The sequence below is a fragment of the Poecilia latipinna genome, unplaced genomic scaffold (assembly GCF_001443285.1).
Source record: "Poecilia latipinna isolate Pla-1442-1.1 unplaced genomic scaffold, P_latipinna-1.0 Scaffold227, whole genome shotgun sequence".
In the NCBI taxonomy this organism is placed as follows: domain Eukaryota; kingdom Metazoa; phylum Chordata; class Actinopteri; order Cyprinodontiformes; family Poeciliidae; genus Poecilia; species Poecilia latipinna.
Window position 1 is genome coordinate 276,299 of NW_015112843.1, and position 11,178 is coordinate 287,476.

The following is an 11,178-nucleotide window of genomic DNA, read 5'->3' on the forward strand; positions in this document are numbered from 1 at the left end:
TGAATTTAGCTGCAGCAAATACACTATGTGCACAACTGCTAGACATGCTGTATTTTTATTATTTAAAAATAAAATGCAGTCAACTAAATTAGGATTTTTTTTTATTATTGAAACTTAAGGTAGCGTGATCAGCCACTGTGGTTGCCCACGTTTTTTTTCACTTCCAACAAATTGAAAATACTGATACTCCAAGGCCCTGTCTTGCAAAGGGTGATATTTGCTGTGAATTGACCCCATATGAATAAACTAAATTAAATTCCACTTAATTAGCTTTATGTTTATCATGTAAATTTCTGATACTAACGTTTTTGCTGCCACTAAAATAAGCATAAGTGCCACCTCTCGGCCTTGATGCACTGTTTTAGACCTATGGCTTGTGGGTGGAGCGCAGAAAACTTACCCGGATGTTACCGTTAGCAACGTCATGTAAACAGGAAGTATGAACGCAGACGCGGCGAGTTTAATTTTGCTCAGCCGAATAGCGACATTAAATATTGTTATAAACTCACAGCGTGTTGTTTCAGTATATTTAAATGAACGTATCCGTGAGCTGTTGGGTTGTTCCAGTAGTTTTGACTGCTGTTTGTGGATGAGTTGGTAATAATTTGATTTCCTTTAGCCCCCCCAGCGTCTGGTGGAAGCTACATTTCGGCTAGGCTAGGCTACATGATTTCTGGCCTGAAGACTTTGGGGATGTTTTCGCTGATTTCAATTCAGTTTTCTGCACCGTTCGCGGAGTTTGGCAGGGGTTGGCTGTTATTCCTCTTAGCTAACTTCATATTGAGCAGTTCGACAGATTGAACTGGCTGGATACTGTTACCATGGGAGATAAAGAGCTCAGCCTTATTGACAAGCAGTTGACAAGGTAACGTTGAACAATTATTACATTAAACATTACGTTATTTATTTATTTGCATTAATGCAATAGATTTCAGTATTGCTTTTTAAATAAAGCATGTGGTTAAAAGCATAATTAAAATTTAATCGTAGCGCATTTTTTTAGTATTGGCTAAATGCCAATTTTAAATTTGCTTAATAATATAAGATCAACTAAAAGTTAGTCAATTTGAAGAAATATAACTTGGTTGATACTACCAAGCTAAAAAATTGTCATCCTTTTTTGTTTCTAAATGTGTCAAGTATTAACATAAACACTTTTGAATTAACTAAGGACAGAAATCTGGAACTTTGATATGGATACTCTCCTATTTCATGTTGAATTTAAAACTATCTTTAAAAGAAACATTTTCTCCTGTTATATGTTTTAGTGCTTGGAAAATAAAAACTAAATCAGTCAAAATTGAAATAGACATATTTAACCTGAACAAAAATGGAATGGGATTGGCCATGAAAGACCTTATTGGTCAAGATCTCGTTTTAAATGACATTAATCACAAACATTGGGGGTTTTAATAACCAGAGTAGGTGAGAATGTGTTGAAGAAAGTAATTAATAAAATCATCTATAACCAGAACCAGTGGAAATACATTGAAGAAAGTAATTAATAAAATAAAAATCTTGAATTTGTGTAAAACGCAATGCTGAGAATATGCTTGGATTAAAGTTTTATCCTACTTTAACTCTGACAATGCTTCCTTCTGTGTAGTTTAAAAGATGTTCCCCTGAGTCCTGCTGTTACATCTCTTAATCTGCACTGCAATCACATCCCGAGGATCGAGGGCCTGTCCTCTGCCTGGCATTTGCACTACTTAGACCTTTCTTCCAATCGCATATCTAAGATTGAGGGTCTGAGTTCCCTCACTTCCCTCAGGACTCTGAATTTATCATCCAACTTAATCACAAAGGTTGAAGGTGAGTGTTTTTCTTTCAAATTTTCCCTGCCTAAACAAAATGTTTGAGCTCCTCACAAGTTCTTGAAGTAATAATTCATTCTTCAAATCAGTTTTCAATGTCCCACCTTTTTCAGGACTGAATGGCCTTGTGAACTTGAAGAAATTAAACTTGTCCTACAATAAGATAAATAATATCACAGGTGGGTTAAGTACTGCTTGTGAAGATTTCTGATCCATCTGCACCGAGTGATACGTTTAATGTTAACTATTCCTCAACTCATTTTTGTCAGGTCTGCTGTATCTTCATGGCTCTGAGTACAAACTGAAGCACCTCAGTCTTCATGCCAACCTCATAGACAGCATCGATCATCTTCTGCAGTGCCTACTGGGGTTACAAGGCTTACGCAGCGTCACTTTAAACCAGGATGGTGGAGACAACCCCATCTGCATTGCACCAGGTTGGAATAGAAATACTACGTTTGTACATCATTAGGTAGATGAAAATACAGAATAGGAAATATAAAAGCTTGAATATGCTGAACAAAAAACTGAAACCTGAATAGGTAAAGAAGTAAACAAGTACTTATATTAAAGAGAATCAGACTGATAATAGTTGTTCAGTGAGCTGTTTTTTCATTCTGCCTGGGTCTGTATTTCATGCAGTGATCTAATGCAAGAAAATAGTTTAAGACAGTTATCCATGAATACATATAGCCAATATGAAGAATGACTCTTTACAACTTTTGTGGTTGTTCTGGCTTATTTTTTTAAACAAATCTTTGTCACAACTTCCACATTGAAAAGTGTTTTAGTTGGTCATTTGTACGGCTGTGCCTGTTGGTTGCTATAGATTTCTCTTGTCTGTATTATTAATACGATATTTTGCATATTTCCGACATTCTGTGAGCTCTAGAGCCTAAGCCATATTATTGTGGGTCTGGTTTGGGTGTCTACTGCTGCAAGAATCCATCCAACAGCCTTAAGATATAATTGACATGCAGGATATGCTTACATGACCTTTTGGTTTTTCTCTGACCACTTAGGATTTCTATTTTCTTAACCTCTCTATAGACTCAGTTTCTGCAATTTCAGAGCACAACAAACAAACACAAAAACCAAAATGGTGTTACAGTGTAACTAATGTCCCTGTGAATGGATAACTCCACCCACCCACAGAAATTTTTTTATTTATTTTTTTACCAAAGTGGGCAGAGCCAAGAGACACAGAGGGTGTGGTCAAGTGTGAGGTGTAGTGGAGGGGATTAAGTGAAACTGTGGTCAAGATAAAGGAAATCACTGGTGCGAACTTTGAGACTTTATCTCTTTATGTGATTTTCAGACTCCTCTTACGACTTTTGACAAATTTAGTGACTTCTATCTGTGTTGTTGTGCATTCAGAGCAGAGAGGAGACCCATTCCAATCCATGTCCACATTCTAAATGAATCACACATGTACAAAGGTGAGAAGTGCTCTTGATCAATGCTCACCATGGTTCTAACTCACCATGGGGGTGCATGTCTGAGTAAGGCGGTTTTATACATGTGTCATACACATCAACCACTATTTATGATTGTAACTAGCCAATAGATAAACTCAACTGCAGTTGCCTTCAACCAGGGAGAGCCTCACTAAGATGTTTTTTGGCCAAATATTGCAGAATTAAACACATTTATAACAAAAAAGATGGCAAAGAACAGGTGATTTGTGGTTTAGTTACTCTTTGAATAGTGTGAAGTTTAATTTAAAAATGCATAATTTCATTATTATCTTCAGTGGTGTTCTATAATTGCCAGCAGTCTTTTGTTTGCTGAGGTTTTATTCACATTGTGTGGAACAGAAGTACACATAAATAGTTGGTAAAATTTTCTTAGTCTGTTTGGAAGTTTAAAAAAAATATGATTCACATCATAGTTATTGCAACAGCTCACAGTGTGCATAAGAATCTTGACTGTGAGGAGGATCATATAGGCTGTACAAATTATTAATGCGACGTGCTGGAAAAATATTATCCACTGACATGAGCTGGACAGTCAAAGTCGGTGTTTATGCTGCTCTTAGTTTTGTTGAAAGCCTCGGAGAAAGTAGTTTTTGTAAACATGCTGGAGGTTTGTGTTCTGGTTTCTGACAAGAAAAGTTCAGCCTAAGGACTAGACTGTTCCTATTATTTCCTTCTCTGCCCTCCCAGCTGTTTCATATATGTTATAGAAGGCTTGCACTTGCACTGCTACCAAGAAATATTATTTTGCTTTTCTTCTATTTAAAAAGTCTATGCAAGACCACCAGATTGTGGGATTTTTTTTTATCTGATTATTAAAAAAATATTCAATCTAAAAAACAAGAGCATGACTTTGCCGAATTACCCTACTTTTGTGAATTTAACTTCCTATATTAATAATGAATAATTTATTTTTTAGATTTTGCCAGTGCATTAAAAGTTCTATTTAATCAAAAATTAACATCATTTTGTCCATATCTGTGGTACAAAATAGATCAGTTGATTAGTACAGTTCAAAGCTGCGTTAGCTATTAACAGATTAGTAATTTTGGTTTCCTTTAATAAGCTCATCTGAGTTTAAGTCATTATAAAACTGATAGTCTTATTAACTAAAATCTGTTATAGTTAATAGCGGATTACAGTTGTAAACTATAATCTGTTATTTCTGTTTCTTTTCAGCCCTGTCTTTGTTATTTAGGTTGACAGACATTTTAATATTCAAAATATTCCAGTTATGTTTTCCTCTGCTCATGATTAATTTACAGCCGGTGTCAATAAAATGAGCTGTTTTCATTTTTATGAAAAGATGTTGGTAACTTGCGTCCTTATCTGACTTTGTATACATATATTCTCGTTCAAGACGTTCTCCTGTTACCCAAGCCACATAAGTGGTGCAGATCAGGGTAAGAAATAATAGATAAAATATGTTTGGAGGACAAACTTTGAGATTATTCAATATATTTAAGATAATAACAGTTGTTTAATAGATATTTTTTTTTATCATAACGGTGTATAGGTTTTTCTAATGCAACTGTGTTTCTCCTTTATTGCAGGATATTGGGAAATTGTCATGGAGTCGTTGCCACAGATTTCTGTCCTGGATGGCCTGGACCGGCTCAGACATCCTTCATCTCCAGGAATAAGCAGTGACATCCCCGGCCTGGATGACTACGTGGACTTTTTGCTTTCCTCTGATACGAGCTACGGTGAAGCGGTAATCTGTCATTTTATTCCTCTATTACTTATTTGTACTTCATTTTCCTCCAGTATGTTGCATGATATTTCAGTTGCAAACAAGCACTTCAATACAATTGGTAGCCTACGTTATTCTTATCCAAGTGCCATGGACTTTAGCTTTGGTTATCTGTAAAACATTTGGCCAAGTTTGGATTTGTTTTGTCATCTTTATGATCCCATATAGTTTTCAGTGACTTAGATGCTAAAGCTCAATGAGTTTTTAGGTCATTTTGATGATGGAAAAGAGACAAAAATGTGTGTTAATCACAATCCTTATCGTTAATGTGATATTTAAAGATAAAAACACAGTTTGTGCTCCTAATATCAGGCATTCTTCTATTACTGACAATTTTTAGTACTTTCAAGAAGATAATTTATTAGCATTACAATGGCTGCCTCACCTAAAATCATCAATTCAAGTACAAAACTAAATAAGTTCACTTTAATTCTGTAGGGATTTGTTTATCAGAATTTTTTAGCACATTAAAGCTAATCAAAAATCACATGTTGACCTTTTTGGCTTACTTTAAAGCCCTTTACAACATTATCAAAAGTTTTTTCTTATTATTTTGAAGAATGCATAACTATCACCCGTTCTTCACATTCAACAGTCTTCACACACAGCAAGCAGAGGTGTCTGCAAAACACTTGAGACATCCCCTTCTATATACTTGACTCTTGCCACCCCTGATTAGATGTCGCCCTGAGTGAGGAGGCATATCATGGACTGACAGTGCTGATAGATGACACTCTAGGGTCCCAGGCAAAGCCAACTGCAATATACACATTCTGTCTTGTGTCGTGAAAAGCCATAAAAATAAAATTTGTGCCTAAAGCAAAGTTGAAACCCTGAAATAAAAATATAATTGCAGGTTAGGGGTACTGTCACCACACCACGCATTGACAAGGCGCTAACTCAGTTTCGGCAGCAGATCGCCTCAGAAAAAACAACAGACACAGCCACAGGTCCAGTCACCCAACCAGTCCGTCAGAACTCTCAGCCGGTTTGTCCCACTGTTACCGTTTCACCTGACCCCATCAATGAAGAGCGCATCAGGAAGCTGGAGCACCAGGTGTCGCAGCTCATCCAGCAGGTAACAAATGAAAACCATCATTTGGAAGTATTTTTGCATATTAGACTTTACTGATGATTCAGTCACTGGCATGACTTATAAAGGCTGAATCCCAGCTCAATATGTTATCCAGTTCTGTGGAAATATCTTAGGATTTCACATATAAACTTATAAATCAAATGTACTTTGCGAAAGTATTCATATCCTTCAACGTTGGAATTTTACATTAGAGACCAACACAAAGAAGTGCATAATTGTGAAGGTAGTAAGGAGACATTCTAAATGATTTCAGATTTTTTTATGAAAAAGTATTAAAAAGTGTGGCATTCCATATATTCAGTCCCCTTGAGCCAATACATTGTAGAGTCAACTTTTATTGCAACAACATTCACAAGTTTTCTGTGGTATGGCTCTGGCAGCTTCACATATCTAGAGGCATAAATCTTTGCCCTTCCTCCTTTTAGCTGAAGCTCAGTCAGCTTAAGTATAGATTTTTTTATATGGAAGAAGTGTAGGAACCCTGATTTGATTGCCATAATTTACATCATTCCATTATCCTGTAAGTCTGGTATTTTGTTTAATGTTATTTTTTTGTTGGAAGGTGAAGTCTCTTTTTAGCCTCTATTAAATATTTCTAAGGTTTGCCCTGTTTTTAGCTCCATTCCTCTTACTATCAGCTCTGACACACTTCCCTGTCCTTGCAAAGCAAAAATATTGCCAAAGCATGATGCTGCCACCACTATGTTACACTGTGGTGATGGTGTGTTCAGGGTCCTGTGCAATGTTGGTTCAGGCCACAAACTATTTTTTTAAATGTAGGGCAAAAACCATCTGTTTTGTTCTTATCTGTCCAGAGTCTGCTGACTGCTTCTCTAGTTAAAGATGACCCCCTAAGGCTAGCTTAGGTCAATTGTAGTTTTTCAGTTATGCCATGCTCTTTAATGTTTTGGATGCTCAGACATCTCCACCGCTTCATCTCTTACCAGTCTACTTTGTTTCTTGGTCTTCATGACGTTTTTGTTTATCGATTTGAGGCATTTATCAAATCCCTGAGTCCTTGGCAGCGCAGCTGTATTTATGCTGAGATTATACAACACAGACATATTGTCTTTTGATGGCAGTTGGCTGCACTGGATTTTGGAGAATCAAGGACAGAATACAAATGCAGGCCTAACTTTTTAGACTTAAAGTAAATATCTGAATAGGTACATATTGTCGTCCTTCCTTGTAACTGTTATGCACTAATTTGTGTTGGTCTAGCTCATAAAATATCAATAAAATACATTGAAATCTGTTGTCCTGATGTCTCTCACGTAATCAGAATCCTCTCTCTGTGTCTGTTTCCTACATAACATGTATATTTTCTCTATATTTGCTAAGGCCCCTGCAGGTGAAAAAGCAAGTATCTCTACATATGCTCAGACAAAGGTACGCAAAGCCAAGAGGGACACAGACCAGACATCAGAAAGCGAATGTGACGGCAAAGAAAACAAAAAACACACCAGAATTTCCAAATTCCATAACACGACGACGACAAGCACGACCACCCAGGAGTCCAAGAGCACCAGATCAGACAGGTGAGGCTGTGCTTTAACACATACATAGATCTTTTATTTTTTTGTAGTGGAGATATTTTATTTTTCTGAGATTTAAATAAATATTTTGTGCATATGAAACATCTTAATCACTGGTGGAAAGTCCATGGAAATGTTGGAGTAGTCATTTTAAAAATTAGCATCTTTAATAGCCTTAATATACAATGCAGCTGAGGGCATTATCATGTTATATTTTCACTTCAGTAATCAGATACCTTGATAATAGAGGGAATCCTTTTACAACTAAAACCAGGAGAATGATGCTTATTTTTTAATGTCTCATCACGTCACCTCCATCATTAATAACGAGGATTTCCTGTTGTCCTCTCTCATCTCTCTCCATCAATTGCTGACGACTTGTGCGCCATTTTCTGCAGGCTTAAATCTGTCCACTCTACAGCTCCAGTTTAACTCATATTTTACATTTGTGTAAAGCATGCTAGGATTTTAAGCTTTGACTCCAGACATTCTCTGGAGATCTGCTCTCCTATAGTTTTAGAGCCAGTTCATTTCCTGTGTTTTGTTTTTATTTTGTAGCGATCAGGAGAATCGTAAACTGAACATGTCAAAGTCTGCTGTGGGGCCCAGAAGAAAGGCTGCTGGAGCCAGAGCCGCACCGTCCATTTCTCAAACCTGGAAGCGACCTCTGAGAGCAGCTAAGACCTCCGGCGGTGTAACAGTCAAGTCCTCTCAGGAGGAAGAAACCTATAGGGTATGTTCTGCATCTGTTTGGATGAATGCTAGCATTTTTTAGTAAGTGAATATATTGTAAACGCAATAAGAAAATAAAAACTGAAGAATATGTCTCCTGTAGAAAACAAAAACAAATTGTCCTACTAATAAACCTAATAAAAACCCGGCTATCTTTGTAGCAGCAGAGTCCAATATCTGCTTGGTGTTATTGCACTTTTAAAAAAAAGCAAGCAAATGATCCAAACATATTTATAGTTTCTGTTGCCAAAGAGCTGTATCTTTAGGTTATCTGTCCTGAGCACAATATTGCAAACATCATGATCATATTTCATCAGCGCTCTGGCTGTGATTTATCTGATGGTTGCTCCGAGCCACTGCAAAATAGTTTATGAACTTCTAACTTTTAAATTGAAGAAAACTGCAACCACCCAACTACTTTTCTGTAAAGTAGAATGTCATTGAAAACTTATTTTCTCTCAATAATTTAATTGAAAAATCAAATTTTTGATTAATTCATTATTCAGAGTGATGTATTTCATATTTTCAAATAATTAAAAACCCTTACATTTATTTTCTCAGAAAATAATGATGATCAATATATGTCTGTTTGCTCTACTTTGTTTTATGAATTTTTAATTTTTATTTTGCAGTTTTATCTTAGTAGTTTTATCCAGTATGTTAATCTCTCCACTAGCTATAAGAATGTATTTGACCCTGTATAAAATCTTGACTTTTCTCAAACTCCACTGCTTATTTCACGTTTGAGTAGATTCTCTAGCTGCAGTCCACACCGTTTGAATCTCCCTCAAACACTTGAATGGACTTTGCTTCACATTCCTCTCTAGGCTGTGGGAATCCTTCTTGCGAGTGCATTCTTTTCTACTACATTTTTCCTTCCTCTCAACTTTCTAGTAACATCCTTGGATAAAACAATCTGTAAAGAGGGAGCTTCTTTAGCAATGTGTTTTTGTAACTTACCCTCGAGGAAGATGTCAGTGAACGTCTGCAGGTGATAGAATGCCACTTGTGCGAAAAGTGCAGCCGGGAAAGTTTCTAGCCACTAAATACTCCACAGTGAACTTTTGATGGTTCTTCAGCCGAGTGGAAGTGTTTTTGGAAGGACTTCCAGTTATGAAGATTTTGGCCATTCATAGTTGGCATGCATAGTCAATAGCTACAGACCTCCAAACTTTATGTGACCTGTAGATTAGCTCAAGAACAGAGCAGAGAGATTCATGGAATGGATTTCATGGTTGAGAAACTGCTGCCACGCTTTAAATCATAATCATAGAATGCAGTGTAAATAATTGAATGCAGTAGTGTGAAACTGCCGTACCACTGGACTCCAGAGCAGTGGAAGTTGTGGGGACATTTACACTTAACCTGCATTATGTGAAGTGTAAAGTTTAGTTCTTGCATTCTCACTAAAACCAGGAAGATTTTAGTTCTAAAGTCCTTTCACTGGCTTCCTGTAGCTCAGAGAATAGACTTTTAAATACCGTTAGTTTATAAATCACTGAACAGCTTAGCACTACGATACATCAAAAATCTGTCGTTGTTGTATCAACCTTCCAGACCTATCAGATCTTCTGGTTCTGAACCAGAACCAGAACCAAACACAGAGAAGCAGCAGTCAGCTTCTATATGCCACAAATCTGGAACAAACATCCAGGGAACTGCATAACAGCCAAAACACTGAATTCCTTTAAATCAAGACTAAAAACCCACCTGTCTAGAGTTGCTTTTGAACAACAATAATAAATGAAGCATTTACCAACATATTTGATGTGTATTGTTTAGGTCAGGGGTGGGCAACTCCAGGCCTCGAGGGCCGGTCTCCTGCAACTTTTAGATGTGTCTCTACTTCAACACACCTGAGTCAAGTAATGAAGTCATTAGCAGGACTCTGGAGAACTTGACTGCACTGAGGAGGTGATTCAGCTGTTGGATCCAGGTGTGTTGGGCCAAGGAGACATCGAAGAGTTGCAGGACACCGGCCCTCGAGGACGAGGATTGCCCATCCCTGGTTTAGGTGATGACACTGTATATGTCTGTATATGGTGTTTTCTTTATAATTTTGTAATTTTTTGTTTTTATTTGTATGTTGAACCATACAAATGAACTTGATTGATTGAAAGGGGATTAAGGCTTAAGGCTGTTTTTTCAGGAGCTGGACTCAGACCCTTAATTCCAGTGGAAGGAGTTCTTTATACTTCCATATACAAGGCATTTGAATCATTTTATGCTGCCCATTTTGTGGGAACAGTTTGGCGATAGCTGCTTCCTGTGCCACTGTTACTGCACACCAATGCACAAAGCATGGGATGATTCAGAAAGACATGAATGAGTGAGTTTTGTGTGGACGAACTTGCTTGACCTGACCTGCATGAGTCCTGACCTCAATCTGATGGGACGCCTAAGCAGATGCTGCGAGTCAGGTCTTCTCATCCAGCATCAGTGCCTGACCTCACAAATAGAAAGAGTAATAACAGCTTCCCAGAAGAGCTAAGGGTGTTAAAAGGTGAGCCATCATTACATTCAAGCCAGTTGCCTGAGAATGAGATGCCACTAAGGCTCATATGTTCATGAAGGAAATTGAGTGGATGCTGCTTATGGTGTAAATAATTTTGTGTGTAAATGATAAATGGTCTGTATTTGTATAGCACTTTATAAAGATCAGGGACTTTAAAGCGTTTTACACTACATCTAATCATTCACACATGCAGCTGTGGCTGTACAGCTGTGTAGCTGTGGCTGTACAGTAACTACAGCTGCCCTGGGGCAGACTGAC

At 37.3% G+C, this 11,178-nt stretch overlaps 1 protein-coding gene across 2 annotated transcripts in view; it reads left to right on the top strand.

Moving 5' to 3' along the window:
* Positions 1-317: 317 nt before the first annotated feature.
* The window catches only part of lrrcc1 (leucine rich repeat and coiled-coil centrosomal protein 1), a 23,101-nt gene continuing 12,240 nt past the window's right edge, over positions 318-11,178 (top strand). The window contains exons 1-8 of one of the 2 annotated variants that reach the window (XM_015031998.1): positions 342-865; positions 1,607-1,812; positions 1,928-1,993; positions 2,084-2,251; positions 4,843-5,003; positions 5,899-6,120; positions 7,480-7,676; positions 8,232-8,406. In XM_015031998.1, the coding sequence (XP_014887484.1) occupies positions 822-865; positions 1,607-1,812; positions 1,928-1,993; positions 2,084-2,251; positions 4,843-5,003; positions 5,899-6,120; positions 7,480-7,676; positions 8,232-8,406 (1,239 nt within the window). In that variant the 5' untranslated portion in view covers positions 342-821. Of the gene's footprint in view, positions 866-1,606; positions 1,813-1,927; positions 1,994-2,083; positions 2,252-4,842; positions 5,004-5,898; positions 6,121-7,479; positions 7,677-8,231; positions 8,407-11,178 lie in introns of both variants that reach the window. The other variant, XM_015031999.1, reaches the window with a different exon arrangement.